Genomic DNA, 20,170 nt, shown 5'->3' with positions numbered 1-20,170 from the left:
CTATGACTGACAAGTGTTGCTCAAAGGTAAATGGATAAAGCAGTATGGAGTTGGGAGCCTTGACCACTAGAAGCTTCCCTGCCGACTGTAACATAATAGAGACTAGTCATACAGGAACCTTTTCCACTACGCTGTAGGAGAGATGAAATTCATTCCCCCACTGTCACTTGTCCTGCTTCTTTCTTTTTTGACACTTGTCTTTCTCCTTCTCTCCATCCACCACCTACCTCTCAGGACTCCTTTCAAGGCATTTCGCCTCACCCTTCCCCCCTTTCCCTGAAGGAGACTTCACACAAGCTCTTTAATGATAGCCCACACCATGCCTGGTTGCCCCAGACTACAGAGTGACTGAGGGCTGAGAGCAGTGGCACTGACGGTTGCTCAGGACAGGACCTACAATGGGACATGGGCCTCAGGGTCAGACTTTATGATAGTGGTAGTTTGTCCATTAACCTATGGTGTTAAGCCCATTAGACATAGTGTCTATAGTGACATCCCCACCTCTAGATGTGAGATCTGGAAGTTGTAGTAGCTACTCCCTATATTGACAGTCCACATAAGAGTACAGCTTACAGGCTAGGTTACATCCATGACATTCAATGTATTGCTTCAATGTTCACAGCACTGTTAAAAGTTACCCAAGCTCTGTTCCTCTTCCTCAAAGTCTGACTTGGATCAGGACACTTTGTTTCACTTAGAGGCACAAAGGAGGGACTAAGCTCCAGCAGTTGTTTCATGAAGCTAATGTAGATATAATAGTTGAGCTGCTCCCCACTGCCAGTCGTTAGCCAGGCTCACAGAGAAACCATTAGAGTTGCCTTAAGGGTACAGATTGACTGGGACAGAGGAATAGGCAGCTGATGTAGGTCATGGCAATGTGTGTAGTCTAATATGACTCAGAAAGCAGCTAATGGCCGAGTTGTTGGTTTTTCACATACTGTTATTATTATGAATTTTGTCTTACATGAAATCAATCACCTTCTCTCATTGTATTGAGTCCCTCAGTCCTTTTTTTAGATGACGCTGCAAAGCAACAATGGAAACTCTAGAAACCACTGCATATATAGCCCAATACCGAGTAATAAAGCAAAAACCTCATGTTCCTAGACTAGAGAATGCAGTTCCCAAAAATGATGCTACTACTGTACAATACAATGCCTTAGTCTATAGATAACTCTCCTCTCAGATGTGTATGTCTGAATGAGTACTGTCAGTAAAAAATATATTAATTACAACTGCTGAACTGCACTACAATGGAGAATGCACTTATCCAATGTGCACTTATCAGTAGTTGACTGTAGAATAGCCTACAGCCCATGAAGCTGAGCTTTGCCTGTGTGGCGCTGATCTCCACATAAAGTAGGGTTGGAAAATTCCTGCAATCTTCCCAAAATTCCCATTTTAAGTATTCCCCCGCAGCCTATTCCCTCATGACTCCAGAAATCCTGAAAAAACTGAGAATTTATATCCACACTTCTAGTATATACCTGACTCATGTGTAATGTGACCTTGCAGACACTGTGTCGGGGAAGCTGCAGAACGACAACATCTACACCATCGCCAAGAGGAACGTGGAGGGCCAGGACATGCTCTACCAGTCACTCAAGCTCACCAATGGCATCTGGATCCTGGCTGAGCTCCGCATCCAACCCGGCAACCCCAACTACACGGTAAAACACCCGCCTAACCTCAACTCTCCTAATTCTGAACTCAGAAGTCACTTACTGTTTTTGTCAGTAGAAGTCTGAAGTGCCAAGCAGAAGGCTCTTTATATTTCCATCCTTCCCTCACTAGAGTACCAGACAAATAAACACTTTTGTGTTTTGTAAATGCTGTAGTCATTGCGTGACCTTCATGAGTAGACTTAGTCTTTAATGGAATGTTTGAACCCAGGAAATAATTGATAGCCCTTCTCAATGAGACAGCACCTTCGCTACACTCCCCTGTAAAGAAGTGCATGTTACATCCAGGAAGTGGTACCTAGAGATGGTTTATGGAAGTAATACAAGTTATCAACCTTTGTTTTACACACACCCAGCTATATCCAGCTAGGTCCTGTTGAAGGAACCTGTTCATCATTGAGGACTCATTGGGAATGACATGTCCTCTGGCAGAGTAATGGATGACCTCGGCAGCAGACATGCTGCTTGGTTAACTTTTGCTCCTCTAGATTGGCTATGAACAAGGTCAAAAGACGCATATAGCACTGCAAAATAGCTCCTAAATACAGGCATGGTCAGGTCTAGGGCTGTTGCGTTGACCGTATTACCGCCACACTGGCGGTCACGAGTCATGAAGGCAGTAAAACTCAGAGTCACCATTTAGTCACGGTAAATGGTGACGGTGATGACCTCTAATAAAAATAGGAGAACCAGCTTTCTATTGCCTAGGCCTACTATATTTATTTCTCAACTTTCCTAATATTAAGCACATTGTTTATATTTACAACAAGAGTATATAGCCTACCTGGCTGGCATGAAAATAAACGGGGGAAAGCATCCTCCATTTGCTATTTAAGTGCATAGATGACGTGTTTTTTCCCGCTGGCCCTGTTTCGATACAGGTGCATGACAACGGTCCATTCAAAATCAAAACAAATTTCACCCAAGCTATTTAGGATATCTAAAGACAAGATTAAAGCAAGAATAGTCTGATGGGTGACAATATTAGCCTATATCTTGTGAATTATATATCACTTGTGATTATTTTTTTCTCACATTTATTTAACCAGGTAGGCTAGTTGAGAACAAGTTCTCATTTACAACTGCGACCTGGCCAAGATAAAGAATAGCAGTGTGAACAGACAACACAGAGTTACACATGGAGTAAACAATAAACAAGTCAATAACACAGTAGAAAGAAAAGAAGAGTCTAAATACATTGTGTGCAAAAGGCATGAGGAGGTAAGCAGATAATTACAATTTTGCAGATTAACACTGGAGTGATAAATGATCAGATGGTCATGTGCAGGTAGAGATACTGGTGTGCAAAAGAGCATGATGCCCAGCATAAGAAACAAATCATAGTTGTACTAGAGGTCGACCGATAATGATTTTTCAACACTGATACCGATTATTGGAGGACCAAAAAAAGCCAGTACCGATTAATTGGACACTTGTATTATTATTATTTATTTTTTAAATATATTTATTTGTAATAATGACAATTACAACAATACTGAATAAACTTTTATTTTAACTTAATATAATACATCAATTAAATCAATTTAGCCTCAAATAAATAATGAAACATTTTCAATTTGGTTTAAATAATGCAAAAACAAAGTGTTGGAGAAGAACGTGAAAGTACAATATGTGCCATGTAAAAAAGCTAACGTTTAAGTTCCTTGCTCAGAACATGAGAACATATGAAAGCTGGTGGTTCCTTTTAACATGAGTCTTCAATATTCCCAGGTAAGAAGTTTTAGGTTGAGGTTATTATAGGAATTATAGGACTTTTTCTCTCTATACCATTTGTATTTCATTAACCTTTGACTATTGGATGTTCTTATAGGCACTTTAGTATTGCCAGTGTAACAGTATAGCTTCCGTCCCTCTCCTCGCCCCTACCTGGGCTCGAACCAGGAACACATCGACAACAGCCACCCTCGAGGCATTGTTACCCATCGCTCCACAAAAGCCGCGGCCCTTGCAGAGCAAGGGGAACTACTCCAAGTCTCAGAGCGAGTGGCGTTTGAAACGCTATTAGCGCGCACCCCGCGAACTAGCTAGCCATTTCACATCGGTTACACCAGCCTAATCTCGGGACTTGAAGTCATAAACAGAGCAATGCTTGATGCTGTCCACATCACCGTCAAACTATCATGGTTCAAACACCCAAGACAGTTGTGAACAGGGCACAACCATGCCTATTCCCCCTCAGGAGATTGAAAAGATTGGGCATGGGTCCTCAGATCCTCAAAGGTTTGACAGCTGCACCACTGGTTGCATCACTGCCTGGTATGGCAACTGCACTGCCTCCGACCGCAAGGCATTACAGAGGGTAGTGCGTACGGCCCAGTACATCACTGGGGCCAACTTCCTGCCATCCATGACCTCTATACCAGGCAGTGTCAGAGGAAGGCTCTAAAAATTGCCAAAGACTCCAGCCACCCTAGTCACAGATTGTTCTCTCTGCTACTGCACGACAAGCGGTACCGGCGCGCCAAGTCTAGGTCAAAAAGACTTCTTAACAGCTTCTACCCCCAAGCCATAAGACTCCTGAACAGCTGATAAAATGGCTACCCAGACTATCTGCATTGCCCCCACCCCCATTTTTAAGCTGCTGCTACTCTGTTTATTATCCATGCCTAATCACTTTACCTCTACCTACATGTACATATTACCTCAATTACCTCGACTAACCGGTGCCCCCTCATATTGACTGTACAGGTAACCCTTGTATATAGTCTCACTACTGTTATTTTATTGTTGCTCCTTAATTATTTGTTATTTTTCTATTTGTTTTTATTTATTTATTAGTTGTCTTTTTTATTTATGTATTTTTTTTTTTGCTTCTGTTTATTTTATATGTTCCAGACGTTTGGTATATTTATTTCTCACAAAAATAGAATAGGTTGACCTTTGTACTCTGGGGGATAGTAGATTGACATAGGCTAATGCTTTTGCTGTTCGTTAGGTCTACTCATCTTGTTGGCTGACGAAAAGCAAATGTGAACATTTCTTCCAATATCTTTAATATACACCATGGAGTTGGGTAAAGATGCACGAAGTTGCGTCCCGAATGTGTCTATCTTCCCTTGTATCCTGTGAGAAAGACCCGATCACGTGATGGAGTGAGCAGCGCTCAGGGAGAATTGCACAACGGCCACGCAAAAGGCTTTTTTTAAGAGTGCATTACAGCCACACAGGGATTCCGGTGTGAAATTGCTTGTGCTTGTCAAATTGTGAATGAGTGACTGATGTAGTGTGTACAGCCTGAGCAAAAAAATAAGAATAATAATTCAAATCGGCATCATGCAGCCTTATCATGTATTACAAATCAAAACATATAGCCCAACGTTTGTAGAACTAAAGTTATATTATTAACTCTAGATTAAGCATATAGGAATACCTATTGCTTTGTTAACCGCTCAACACAGAATAATAATTTAAATTTTATTTAACTTTGTTCATTTTTATTCATCAAATCAAGGTTTATTTGTCACGTGTGCGGAATACAACAGGTGTAGACCTTACAGTGAAATGCTTACTTACAGGCTCTAATCAATAGTGCAAAAAAGGTATTAGGTGAACAATAGGTAAGTAAAGAAATAAAAACAACAGTAAAAAGACAGTGGAAAATCACAGTAGCGAGGCTATATACAGTAGCGAGGCTATATACAGTAGCGAGGCTACAGGTTAGTCAGGTTTATTGAGGTAGTATGTACATGTAGATATGGTTAAAGTGGCTATGCCTATATGATAAACAGAGAGTAGCAGAAGTGTAAAAGAGGGGTTGGCGGGGGGTTGATAATATAAAGTGAGCTATGGTGATGGCCATGGCTATTGTTTTTTTTGTGCTCCCCATACATAGATAATGCCCAGGGGTTATTTCATTTGACCCTTGCACAATAACTGCTGTCCAAGGTAGTAGAGTTCAGGTAACAGTTCATATCAACCTTTCAAAATGGTCAAGGGCAGCTGTGTCGGGGCCAATTTATTGGCAGAAGCATCTCAGGCAAATACCTTTTGGGCGACATCATGGAACAGGTTTAACATATGGACCAGGCCATAATAACAGGAGAGTGTACACAGTGGTCAGTTTATTAGGTACACCCATCTATTACCGGGTTGGAATCCCCTTTGACTCCAGAACAGCCTGAATTCATTGGGGCATGGAAACGTTGCTTAGTTGGTATCAAGGGACCTAACGTGTCAAGACAACATTCCCCACACCATTACACCATCTCCACCAGCCTGTACTGTTGACTCCAGGCAGGAAGTGGCCATGGTTTCATGCTGCTTTCGCCAAATCCTGACGCTACAGGAACAGCGATTCGTCGGACCAGACAATGTTTTTCCACTCCTCAATTGTCCAATGTTGGTGATTGCGTGCCACTGGAACCACTTCTTGTTGTTTTTAGCTAATAGGAGTGGAACTCGGTGTGGTCGTCTGCTGCAATTTCCCATTCATGACAAGAACCGACAAGATGTGCGTTCCGAGATGCTGTTCTGCACACCAATGTTGTACTGCGCCGTTATTGGCTATTTCTGGCCCACCTGATAGCTCGCATGATTAATGCCATTCTCCTTCGATCTCTCATCAACAAACTCATTTCACCCACAGGACTGCCCCCTACTGCATGTTTTTTGTTTGTCGCACCCATTCTCCGTAAACCCTAGATACTGTTGTCCATGAAAAGCCCAGGAGGCCGGCCATTTCTGAGGTACTGGAACCGGCACGCCTGGTACCGACGATCATACTACGCTCAAATTCGCTTAGGTCACTCGTTTTGCCCATTCCTAACGTTCAATTGAACAGTACCTGAATGCCTGTCTGCCTGCTTTATATAGCAAGCCACGTCCACATGACCACTGTCTGTGGGCGTGAACCCTTTTCATGAGAAAGGGTGGTCTGTCTAATAAACTGGTCACTGAGTGTACGTCTACATGCTAGTATGCATTAATGTTCTAGAGTTTTTAAAGCGGTAGTATGGATGTACCCCCGCACATTGACTCGGTACCGGTACCCCCTGTGGTGTAAACTGTTGTGCATTAGAGAAGGTGAAATGTACTCAGACTTATTGAGCTGAAATGTAACCTATAGTTTTTCCTATCCTCTCTTCCAGCTGTCCTTGAAGTGCCGGGCTCCTGAGGTGACCCAGTATGTCTACCAGGTGTACGACTCAGTCCTGAAGAACTGAACCTTCCGTCCGTCCACTCACCACCCTCCACTCCACACCTCGCCCCATGAACAAACAGCAGCTGTTAGCGTTTTAGTCATGTTTTATTCCTCTCCACCATCTTTACCTCCATGGGAGAATGTGACATCCCCACTCCATCCTAAACTAAATGTCTTAATGTCGTAAAACGTGGTTGATGGTGAAGCTCTCCAAAAAGAAGAAGAAATCTTTCATATTCACTAAGCCATCGGTCCCACCTCTTTGTACTGTATTGCCAATATTGGAAAGTGTAATATCATATATGTTTTGTGTCTATTTTTTATGCTTGTTCTGCTTCCATGGTACTTTTCCTACTTTTCAACCGTTCCACAAGAGATACTTGATTTGGTGCCAACTTCCAGGCCTTACTGGGGCGGACGTTTCCAGTTGAACCAGTTGCTACAGTATGTCTCCATGATGCAACAAGTACCATTCTGGGCCATGATGGCAGTAGTGAGAGGCAAGAGCAGGAACAGGGAACATGAAATTGTCAGGCTGCCATAATTTGAATGCATTAGTGGATGTCATTCTCTACTCATTTTAGTAACCACTATGCTGACCACTATTTATGATGGCTATTATTACTTGTTTGCTCCAGTCTGTGGACAGACTGTCTGCAGTCTGTGCCATTGTTCTTTTTTATTGATACTTGCAGGTAGCTGATAATTTCAAGCTTCTCAATGCTTTTCTGATTGCTCGACCTGCAGCAGCCATCAAACACAGTTATAGTCATTCCGAGATTTCCAATAATCCATGTCCCTGTGCTGATTTTGTGTTGCAGTATTAATTATTATGCCAATTGTGAGTGTGGCATGAGTTGTCCATTCTGTTATACTGTAATCATTTTATGTTGATTCCAATGAGATGATTTGTTATTCTTTATATGTAAGATAGTTATTGATATTCCATTTTCAGCTGTTCTTCCAAACAAAACTAAACCCTAAACCTTGGGTCAAACCCAAAGCCAGGGTCAATATCAGTTGCTATTTTCATAGTAGATAACAACCCCATACTGTCATCAATTACATACCTACTGTACGTGTTTGTGGTGTTCTGCAGTTAAAATCACCTCCCTGGCATTGCTTTATCCTAAACATGGAGGCTATGTAGTGCTTGCAGGCCACCTAATGACCAGGGTCCCCGTTCTATGATTATACTGTGCAGTGACGTGGTGTAGTTTGTAGACCTAAAGTTCTGTACGACTAATGAAATATGATTATTATATTACTACCTTGTAACCCAGAATTAGTGTGCTTGTATTCCATAACAGAAAAACGTTGGCGCTATATTCCAGTTATGTACCAAGTCCTTGTGGAAGTTGTATTAATAAATGTATACAAACTGATGTGATTTTAATATGCCATATCTCTATGACTAACCATGCTTGCTAGACCTCTGGTAGTTGAGCTCAAACATTGTTGATCATTTTATTAATTATTTTTATTGAAGTCAATGTAAAGTGCAGTCTGAAGGATACCAATTGTGTTTGTGACTTCAGCTTTCATATTTTATTGTTGCCACATGCTGATGTGCCTGTAAACCTGCATGGAAGCGGTGTCCATTGCTCCCCCAAAAAATCTTTGCTGTCTGTTTTTCTCATTCTCAAAACAACATTTGGCTACTGGGGATGGTCTTATCTTTGCCCAGAATTTGACTGCATGTATCCCAAGCAAGATGTTATACAGGTGTATTTGGGTGTAGCTTTCCCATTCAGAACTTGTTTGAGAAAAAATATTTAATGTACTTATAAGCCCAGCAACCAGGAATAAGCCTAAAGAACGGCTGTAGTAAGAAGTAATATGATTATTCTCCTCAAGCTAACCTATTGATACTGCATCACTCCTCATCGTCAAGGTGGCACTGTATCCTCTATTATTTCAATAAAATGTCCAGTATAAACGTATGCAGTGCCTGATTTTTCACTCATTTGTTCACAATCCATAATCACACCAGAGGTAATATGACCAGTGTATGACACACAGCCAAAGGCCAGCCATAGCAGTGTGTAGTCCACAGATGCTCAGAATACAGAGTGACTCGCTCAGAATCTAGGCTTATTTCCCTTGAGATGCTACTGATGTTTTAGGTGGGGGTTTTTTCCTTTGGAGGGTAGGCATTTGCACACTGACAATGTCAGTCTGAATCAGCATGTTGATTTTGTTACAGTTGTGTGTCTGGGAGAAATACAAGCACAATGGAAGTTACAGTCTAGAGACCAGCGATATCAGTGTTGGGAAAAGTGTTTCACACTGGATTTCCAACTCTTTACATCATCTGCATTGTGGGGATTGGGAAGAAGTCTGGCTTGAACTAAAGAAATTAGCAGAGCTATAGGCCTAGAGAATAGGGCTCTGGTAATTAGTTGCTCTAATTATCTTCAAAATAGACAATATAACTCCGTCAATAAGACCCCCCCCCCCCCACCCTCCTAGTTCTCTATTGACACGGCAAGCGGTCCTGCTGCATCAAGTCTGGAACCAACAGGAGCCTGAACAGTTTCTACCCCCAAGCCTCTATGTAGTACTTTGGGCCTCTCATAGGCTGTTCTGGACTTGGGGACTGTGGATAGACCTCTGGTGGCATGTCTTGTGGGGTATGCGTGCATTGGTGTCCGAGCTGTGTGCTAGTAGTTTAAACAGACAGCTAGGTGCAGTCAACATGTCAATACATGCGCTGCTGCTACTTTTTACCATGACACTTTATTCCTAGCTATATGTACATATCTACCTCAATTACCTCATACCCCTGCACATCGACTCAGTATTGGTACCCCCTGTATATAGCCAAGTTATCGTTACGCATTGTGTATTTATTACTTTTATTACGTGTTTTACTTTTAGATGATTTATCTTTTCTTTCACTCTGCATTGTTGGGTAGAGCAAGTACATAAGCATTTCACTGTTAGTCTACTCCTGTTGTTTATAAAGCATGTGACATAACATTTGATTTTATTAGAGGAAGAGGCGAAGCGAAAGGTTTAACTTCTTATGGCTGAGGGGCAGTATTGAGTAGCTAGGATGAATAAGGTGCCCAGAGTAATTCCACTAGATGTCAACCGTCTTTACAACCTGGTTTCAGGCTTTTAATGTGAAGGGGGAGTGAATAAGAGCTGTTTGACTAAGGGTCTGGCAGAATGCCATGAGCTCAGTCATGCACACGGCCGTGAGAGCGAGCTGCGTTCCTTTTCATTTCTAAAGATAGGAATTGTCCAGTTGAAACATTATTGAAGATTTATGTTAAAAACATCCTAAATATTGATTCTATACATCAATTGACATGTTTCTATGAACTGTAATATAACGTTTTTGACTTTTCGTCTGAACGCGCACTGCATTTGGATTACTGGGCTAAATGCGCAAACAAAAAGGAGGTATTTGGACATAAATGATGGACTTTATCGAACAAAACAAACATTTATTGTGGAACTGGGATTCCTGGGAGTGCATTTCGGGGAAGATCATCAAAGGTTAGTGAATATTTATAATGCTATTTCTGACTTCTGTTGACTCCACAACATGTCGGGTATCTGTATGGCTTGTTTTTGTGCCTTGAGCGCTGTACTCAGATTATTGCATTGTGTGCTTTTTCTGTAAAGCTTTTTTGAAATCTGACACAGCGGTTGCATTAAGAAGAAGTATATCTTTAATTCCATGTATAACACTTGTATTTTCATCAACATTTATGATGAGCATTTCTGTAAATTGATGTGGCTCTCTGCAAAATCACCGGATGTTTTGGAAGCAAAATATTACTGAACATAACACACCAATGTAAACTGAGATTTTTGGATATAAATATGAACTTTACCGAAAAAAACATGCATATATTGTGAAGTCCTATGAGTGTCATCTGATGAAGATCATCAAAGTTTAGTGATTAATTTTATCTCTATTTCTGCTTTTTGTGACTCCTCTCTTTGGCTGGAAAAATGGCTGTGTTTTCTGTGTCTAGACACTGACCTAACATAATCGCATGATATGCTTTCGTCGTAAAGCCTTTTTGAAATTGGACACTGTGGTGGGATTAACAACAAGTGTATCTTTAAAATGGTGTATAATACTTGTATGTTTGGGGAATTTTAATGATGAGATTTCTGTTGTTTGAATTTGGCGCCCTGCACCTTCACTGGCTGTTGTCAAATCGATCCCGTTAACGGGAATTCACACGTAAGAAGTTAACTCCGCCCAAAATCTGTCCAGGAAAATAAGCACACTAAGTGAGGAATTTTTGTATGGAGGTCGTTTGCTAAGTTTCTATCCAATTGGCGAAGGATTTTAATGTGAATATTCTAAAATCTTCATAACAACAATATGCACACTTTCCCACCAGAGATTTGTTTCCATCAAATGTACTTGTTGCGGATAAATGGCTATGCGTGATGAGGTAGTGCACACATACAAACAAATTGCTGTAAATTCCCATGTACAGGATAAAACAATGCAAGTTAAATGGGTTTCCATCGCATTTTCAACTCTACTGATGGTTTTGTCACAAAAAATATATAATTATATAGCGAATCTGCCCACTCTTGTACTGGCATATGCGCCTTAGCCAACAGCTTACAGATACAGTATAGAGTATAGGCATAACTGCGGAAAGTAAGTGTGTTAGCACCCACAGAAATTTTTGAAAAAGTATTAATATACAGTACCAGTCAAAGGTTTGGACACACCTACTCATTCAAAGTTTTTTTCTTTATTTTTACTATTTTCTACATTGTAGAATAATGTGAAAACATCAAACAAATTATATAACACATACAGAAGCATGTAGTAACAAAAAAAGTGTTAAACAAATCAAGTTGAGTCACAAAAACCATCAAGCGCTATGATGAAACTGGCTCTCACAAGGACCGCCACAGGAAAGGAAGACCCAAAGTTACCTCTGCTGCATAGATTACTGCACCTCAGATTGCATCCCAAATAAATGCTTCACAGAGTTAAAGTAACAGACACATCTCAACATCAACTGTTCAGAGGAGACTGCATGAATCAGGCTTTCATGGTCGAATTGCTGCAAAGAAACCATAACTAAAGGACACCAATAAGAAGAACAGACTTGCTTGTGTCAAGAAACACGAGCAATGGACATTAGACATGTGGAAGTCTGTCCTTTGGTCTCATGAGTCCAAATTTGAGATAGATTTTTGGTTCCAGCCAACGTGTCATTGTGAGACTCAGAGTAGGTGAACGGATGACCTCCGCATGTGTGGTTCCCAACATGAAGCATGGCGGAGGAGGTGTGATGGTGCTTTGCTGGTGACACTGTCTGTGCTTTATTTAGAATTTAAGGCACACTTAACCAGCATGGCTACCACAGCATTCTGCAGTCATATGCCATCCCATCTGGTTTGCTCTTACTGGTACTATGATTTGTTTTTCAACAGGACAACAACCCAAAACACACCTCCAGGCCATGTAAGGGCTATTTGACCAAGAAGGAGAGTGAAGAAGTGCTGCATCAGATGACCTGGCCTCCACAATCACCCAACCTCAACCCAATTGAGATGGTTTGGGATGAGTTGGACAGCAGAATGAAGGAAAAGCAGCCAACAAGTGCTCAGCATACGTGGGAACTCCAAGACTGCCGGAAAAACATTTCTCATGAAGCTGGTTGACAGAATGCCAAGAGTGTGCAAAGCTGTCATCAAGGCAAAGGGTGGCTACTTTGAAGAATCTAAAATCTAAAATATCTTTCAATTTGTTTAACCTTTTTTTGATTACTACATATTTAATAGTATTAAAGACCCAGTGCACTACTTTTGTTTAAAAAATGTATTTAAAAAAAAAATTAAAAAATATATATATAAATATATATATAAATATATATATATATATAAATATATATATTTTTAAAATATTTTCTACATTGTAGAATAATAGTGAAAACATCAAAATTATGAAATAACACATATGGAATCATGTAGTATATTAGCAGACCGATATAGCCGTCTGCAACACGGGCGAAAACGTTTTTTTGCAGGCACTCGGAGCTCCCGGGTGGCGCAGCGGTCTAAGCCACTGCATCTCAGTGCGAGAGACGTCACTACAGACCCTGGTTCGATTCCAAGCTGTATCACAACCGGCCGTGATAGGGAATCCCATAGGGCGGCGCACAATTGGCCCAGTGTTGTTAGGGTTTGGCCGGGGTAGGCCATCATTGTAAATAAGAATTTGTTCTTAACTGACTTTCCTAGTTAAATACACTTTCATAAAAAGTTTGGATGAAAACCTGATTTATAGCTAGGTTTCCATCGAATTGGTGACAGATTTTCATGCGAATATACAAAAATCTGCACAAAGATAATATATAAATTTTCCCACCAGTGGTGTGTTTCCATCCAATGGACTTGCTGCGGATAAAAATCAGTGTGTGATGAAAAGCACACAAAATGTACTTTTTCACATGTTTTCATGTACCGAATTAAAATCTAAAGTTCAACTCTACCGATAGTTTTGTCACAAAAACTGTTGCGTTGAATAACATATGTGCCTACTCTGGTCTTGGCACATGCACTCTAGCCTAGGGTTTCCCAAACGAGGTCCTGGTAGGCTGTGCTTGTAGGCTAGTTTACATTATGAGACAATTATGGATAAGCAAGATTATTTGTTTTGTCAAACGACAGTCAAGCATCGATCATCATGCCACCAGAATAAGACTCTTGATATTTACTGTGAAGATCATAATTTATTTCCTCTGTAGCCTAATAAACTGCATGGTTTGAAGAGTCATAGTGGGAGGACCACACTGTCAGGGGTGTGTATGGGAGGCGAAGTCAGATGCAGGAGAGCAGAGTGTAATAAACAGGCACTCTTTAATTCCGGTCCAAAAATGACAGCACATAAGAACAATAACGTGCCAAAAACACGGAACATAGCAAAAGTATAGTGCCTGACAAAATACACATAAAAATAAACAATTACACACAAAGACGTGGTGGGGAACAGAGGACTAAATACATGCAGTAATTATGGAATGAAAACCAGGTGTGTAATGGAACAAGACAAAACAAATGGATATATGAGAAATGGAGCGGCGATGGCTAGAAAGCCGGTGACGTCGACCGCTGAACGCCGCCCGAACAAGGAGAGGAGCCGACTTTGGTGGAAGTCGTGACACACACACCATATCAAGTCGAGTGAAAATTGACCTTTCAATGCACCAGAGATTTCTCATCACATCTCGACACGGTTTTATGGTCACACAAACTGAAACTGTTCAATGGAGTAGAGACTTAAAAAAACAATTATAACTAGTTTGACTTACTTGTTTACAGAAATGTAATATTGTTTTGAAGTCAACAGATTAATTTAAGGTTACTTGCGTAACCCCGGTTCTCTAATATTATCAGTGAGATATCTCACTGTGGTATTCACCAGAATCTCTCAGTAACTCGAAGAACCAATAATAGTGGCGAATGAGGGAGCCCTTCCCCTCATACTAAAGAGCCAATCTCCCACCCTCTGATCTTTCTCGAGCATGCCGAACTTCCTCATACTCTTGCGAGTAGAGGAATGATGTGAAATATCTCACTCATAATATCAGAGAACAGGGGTTACGCATGTAACCTTAAGTTCTCTTTCAATTATTAGTTTGATATCTCACAGTGTGATGTGGCCAACTCCCATATCGCACATGCTCTCCGAAGCCAGGCAGTCCCACATATCAATTCTCAGATGCCCCAACACTGAGGACAGTATGCGCTAATGAATGTGCAGTGACATCTAGTCGGTAGAACCTCATAAAAGTATGAGGACCACACCATATCACCCTCCTTCCTTGCTCCTGGCCTGCCCTGCCTCTTCCACCAATCCAATTGTTTCTTATGGACAGAAAAGAGCAGAGGCCCTGAGCTGTCCGATCAGGTCCATTGTCTACTACTTGAGTACATATCATTGTGTGACTCCAAGGTTACTTTGATATGATGGTTATTAATATCAATATTTGCACATTAAGGCATTTCCACCACCATCTCTTGCATAATTAATTTTGCTGACACAAAGATCCCACCATGTCGAAACAAACAAATGATATGTCTGCATTTCTAAAATTTTACTGAAACTACCTGTTTCCATCACAGCTGTCATGATTTATTTTAATAAGGTATGACCTTTTACTCGCATAAAAACTGTGGCTGGAAACGTGGTTAGTGAGTCGAATTTGATCAACATAAATGCTTATTAGCCCATCGTGGAACACACCCTCCACATCGTTCATTATTTTCCATATGAACGCATAGCCCCTTGTTGATTATCCGTTAGGGCCTACCTATGGTCTGTTACAAGTATATCTCCGCTCTCAGTAGCTAGAATGGTCCCATTTGATCTCGCCTCCTTCAGCCTGCTTTCCATCTTTGAGGACATGTAATTCAATTGTTACAGCGGCCACTTGACTATCTTGTCAATATAATAGACGATCTTTGGTTCACATTAACTGGCTGGCTACATCGCATGATGCGTTGTGTGGTGGAGAGTCGACTCCAAAATAATCGATTCCTTGAGTCCTTACCCGTGGACTCCAATTTCTGGGTGTCAAGCTTCGATTCCGCCAGGAATCGACTCCTACGGTTCAGTATTTCTGCAATTGAGGAAACTATTTTCCGTAGTCTACTTGGAGAACACAAACTGTCGCATTTTTCACAGCAAAGAAAGAGCGAGCTAGCGAGGGAGATAGATGGGAGGGGCACAGCAAGGCATGTCGGACACTCAGAACTGTGCATCGGTAATCAAAATATATAGGCTATAGGCTATCGCAATTTATTGGCTTGCAATGTCTAGTGCCAGTTCACTAAAGTAGGGGCTATCAGTGAGTAGGCTGAGCTATTCAACACAACAGACCGAAGACCAAACACACACAAGCGTTTTTCATAGCGAAGAGAAAGAGGAGCAGGCGAAGGAGAGAGGATCGGGGCAGGCAGAGAGACAGTCAACCGTGCATAGGTTATATATTGGTCATCTGTATCTAGCAATGCCTCGTACATTCACCAAAAGTATATTCAAGTATATATTAGGTTATCAATGAGTATAGCTAAGCTATTCTTCATAGTGCCAGTGAATTGAAGTTGAACATCGCAAAATGAATCAGTTTAATTAGGCCTAAATGTGCATTTACAAAGTATTGCCTATAGCATATTTAATGGGTGGCTGTTGATGTCCTAGGTCAGAACTCTCTTACCCTGTTCCTAGAGAGCTACCTTCCTGTAGGTTCTCTCTCCAACCCCAGTTGTAACTAACCTGATTCAGTTTATCAACCGGCTAATTGTTGAATCAGATACACTGGAGTGAAAACCTACATGATGGTTGATCTCCGCAAACAGGGTTGGAGAGACCTGTCCTAGGCAATAGATAATCCCCACTAAACGTTTTGGAAACGGCAAATCCACTTTCTCATCCATAAACACAGTCAAGTTCAGCAGGATGAGGGGCATTGTTATTAGGAATGACATCTAACATGGATGGATCGCTAAAATAATGATTAAGATCACTCTTCATCCATTGAACTAATATGGGGAGACCTAAGCTTTTGGCAGCCAAGCACAAGTTATCAGTGTAGCCTATTATTCTGTATACCTCTGGCCCTTCTTTGGACACTGTGTTAACTAACCTCCAGATGAGCTTCAATGCCATACAACTCTCCTTCATTCATTTGCACATGCTGTATTTAGATTTTTCTACTGTATTATTGATTGTATGTTTGTTTATTCCGTGTGTAACTCTGTGTTGTTGTATGTGTCGAACTGCTTTGCTTTTTCTTGGCCTGGTCGCAGTTGCAAATGAGAACTTGTTCTCAACTATCCTACCTGGTTAAATAAAGTTGAAATAAAAAATATACACTGCTCAAAAAAAAGGGAACACTTAAACAACACAATGTAACTCCAAGTCAATCACACTTCTGTGAAATCAAACTGTCCACTTAGGAAACAACACTGATTGACAATACATTTCGCATGCTGTTGTGCAAATGGAATAGACAACAGGTGGAAATTATAGGCATTTAGCAAGACACCCCCAATAAAGGAGTGGTTCTGCAGGTGGGGACCACAGACCACTTCTCAGTTCCTATGCTTCCTGGCTGATGTTTTGGTCACTTTTGAATGCTGGCGGTGCTTTCACTCTAGTGGTAGCATGAGACGGAGTCTACAACCCACACAAGAGGCTCAGGTAGTGCAGCTCATCCAGTGATTTTGTTGTCAGCACATTCAACTATGTAAAGACAAAAGTATTTAATAAGAATATTTCATTCATTCAGATCTAGGATGTGTTATTTTAGTGTTCCCTTTATTTTTTTGAGCAGTGTATAATCTAGATTTCACGTTGAAATATCTTCAGGCTTCAGTAATAAGAGTACATTTAATAAAACATTTTTTTTTAATAATTACAGGGGGCAGTTTGGAAAATCTAATCCTGTTTGAATCATCCTCTGGAATAATGAACATGCTTGATAATAGTTAGGCTACAAGACCCTAATACCCGTCGGAATAGGGCTAAAACATGGAAAAGAATAGGGTTATCAGCGTAGAGTGCTCGGCATCATCCCATGGAATCCGTCAAGGCTGCACACAGCAGAAATATCACTGAAATATTATAGTACCTACACATCATCTTCTATATTCAAACAAAGTAGACATTTTATAGACAAATGGGCAGCATCATGCGCATGTCAGTCCTCTAGAACGTAAATGTAGTCTTCCTAGTAGGACTGCAATAATGAGGTCGAGCAAGAGTCGACTCATATGACTCCAACCACAGGAGTCTGAGTCGAGCAAGAGTCGACTTTTTTCGACTCCAAAATCCAGGAGATGTGCACCACAAAGTAAAAGATTGTGAAAGGTGACTTGGGCCAGACAGGTATGTGGCACGTGGTTACTTAGCAACAGTGTCAAAATATACTGTTGCTAAGAAACAGCCTCCTTACTTCCCATCGGGTTCACATGTTTCTCAACACATTTGAGTTAATACTAAGGTAGCCTAGTGGTTAGAGCGTTGGGCCAGTAACCGAAAAGGTTGATAGATCGAATTCCGAGCTGACAAGGTAAAAATCTGTCGTTCTGCCCCCGAACAAGGCAGTTAAACCACTAGGCGGTCATTGTAAATAAGAATTTGTTCTTAACTGACTTGCCTAGTTAAATAAATAAAAATACTTTAGAAGAAAGTCGACGACCTAGGCTATTCAGATGGACAATCAATGCATGTCGGCTACTTCTGATGTAAGAACCCCAGGCACTGTGTAGAAACCACATGGATATTTTCAGTATTATTTGTAATAGTCAAAAAGCAAAGCACGCTGGTTTATGTGTCGCACACACAGGGTCACTAAAAATTCCTCAAAACTCCCAAGTGTTATGGAAATGTTAAAAATAGATAGGACTATAACTCACATTTCAGTTAACCTACCTTTATCTGACACATCTCTGACAGTGGCAAACCTTTTTATTCTCGTGCGACCGACCTTTCCCTAAAAGGCTAGATTATTCACAACATATCGGCTGTCGGTTGTTAACCTCTCATCTGACAATGAATCTACAGCAGGCGTGATGTGATAGCCCTACATTAGCCTACACACTTTAAGGTCTCACCCCTTTTTTCTGCCTGTAATATCTGACAGAGGTTTAGAATGCGTGCCGCCTCTCCACTATCGAGAGAGGATGTTTTATCTTTAGGACTCTTCACTGTATCCACCTGAGCCACTTATCTTTCAGTGGGGAGCCAACGAATGAGGTTATACACACATCAGCATCACCGCAGGTGTATCCGCAGCAGCACTTTGGAATCTACACATTTCACCGCATCGACACCATACTTGTGCGCACGGTAAGATTGTAGTAGCCTATTATTTCTAATCATGTTTACTGATATGGAGTTGTTTAGAGATGCAGCTAAGGTGGTCTATTTAGATTAATTTTATCCTTATTTTTTACAGATCTACCTGCTTTTATTCTCACAAAGTTGGGATGTAATTCTGATGCCTAAGTTTATTTTTGCATTTCATGAAAACCCATTAGCTAACCATAAAGCCTATCAAAAGATGGTGTCAACATTTTTTTGTTTTTTAAATATGTGATTGTGCTATTTTGCTTGATCAAATAGCATACTAGGCTACTGGAATTCTTTCACCCAATATTGATTCATTTTGTGCATTTAGTTTCTACGTTGGTGAGTATGTCTTTGCGCAGTTACTCATGTCGGTTCCGTGTAGTTTTTGGATGATATTAGATATTAGTCTACTAATTCGGGTAGGCCTATATATTTGGGTTCTGATGGTGTAAGACAGTTGAACTGAGCTCGTGAGGCATACAGTATACTAAGTGTTATTCTTCAAGAATCAATGGTTATATATCATCAATAAAAAAATCTAAGAATGGATGTAGCAACTGCAGATTTTCCATTTAATTTGTTGGAATGACAACTTGTTTGGATGGTGATTGTTGTCTTCTTAAAAAAATAAATGAATGATGATTATGCAGCTTCAGATATAGTATTGGTGGGAATTTTATGAAACATAGAGAGATTATTGTAGTTGTGCTCATTTCGAAGATTAGTCACTCAACATTTTTTCAAGTCATTAATGGGATCAGTGCATGTAGCTGTTCAAAAATAAATCTTAGTCTAGTCTCTTAATGCTCTACTGGCTCTAAAACGGCAAGGGAGAGTTGTAGCATCTCCAATAAACCATCTGGAAGACAATACACTGATTTAAGTGACTAAATAAATATTTTGTTACATTTCATTCGAGCTTACAATTTTGTCAATCTCATTCAGAGTGCACAGTGATGTCTTTGGTTTTCACAGAATATCTTATTTAATCTTCTCAGTGTCCTTGTGTATAGGATTTCTATTTTTAGTTGGTTGCTTAGCAGCATAGTGCTTTTGTTTCCCTTTTGTAGATGAATGAAAGGCATGCAGTGGTAAAAATAATGCACTTTCCAAAAGAACCTCTACTTTCATGTACAAGTACAGAGTGATCCAGGAATTGGTGGAGCGATTTCTGCATAGTGCATCTTTAAGCTCCAAATGAACTAAATAACCCATACCTGTTTGGTGTGTTCCCCTTTTCTTGTCTTCCTTCTACTCTCTTTCTCAAATCTCGCTCTTCCAATCTCTTCAATCCCGCTACCTCCCCCTCGCTCTCTTTACCTCTCACTCCCCAATTCCCTTTTCTACCCTCTCTCCTCCCCCAATCCTCTAGTGTGATGGGGGGTGTTGGTGGCCTATGAATGGGGCTGAGCTTGCACCCCACCACCACACCTGCCTCTGCACCCGTGGGGACTATGCGTTGCACAACCCTGA

At 40.8% G+C, this 20,170-nt stretch overlaps 1 protein-coding gene across 2 annotated transcripts in view; it reads left to right on the top strand.

The window, feature by feature from the left end:
- LOC135548667 (AP-2 complex subunit beta) overlaps positions 1–8,786 on the top strand; it is a 69,302-nt gene extending 60,516 nt beyond the window's left edge. For both annotated transcript variants that reach the window (XM_064978498.1, XM_064978497.1), the window contains 2 exons: positions 1,516–1,670; positions 6,791–8,786. In XM_064978498.1, the coding sequence (XP_064834570.1) occupies positions 1,516–1,670; positions 6,791–6,865 (230 nt within the window). In that variant the 3' untranslated portion in view covers positions 6,866–8,786. The remainder of the gene's footprint in view (positions 1–1,515; positions 1,671–6,790) is intronic.
- Positions 8,787–20,170: the final 11,384 nt, after the last annotated feature.

This window comes from Oncorhynchus masou, chromosome 11 (genome assembly GCF_036934945.1).
Source record: "Oncorhynchus masou masou isolate Uvic2021 chromosome 11, UVic_Omas_1.1, whole genome shotgun sequence".
NCBI classification, from domain to species: domain Eukaryota; kingdom Metazoa; phylum Chordata; class Actinopteri; order Salmoniformes; family Salmonidae; genus Oncorhynchus; species Oncorhynchus masou.
Note: the sequence above shows the minus strand (reverse complement) of the source record. Positions and strands in the feature narration are given on the sequence as shown.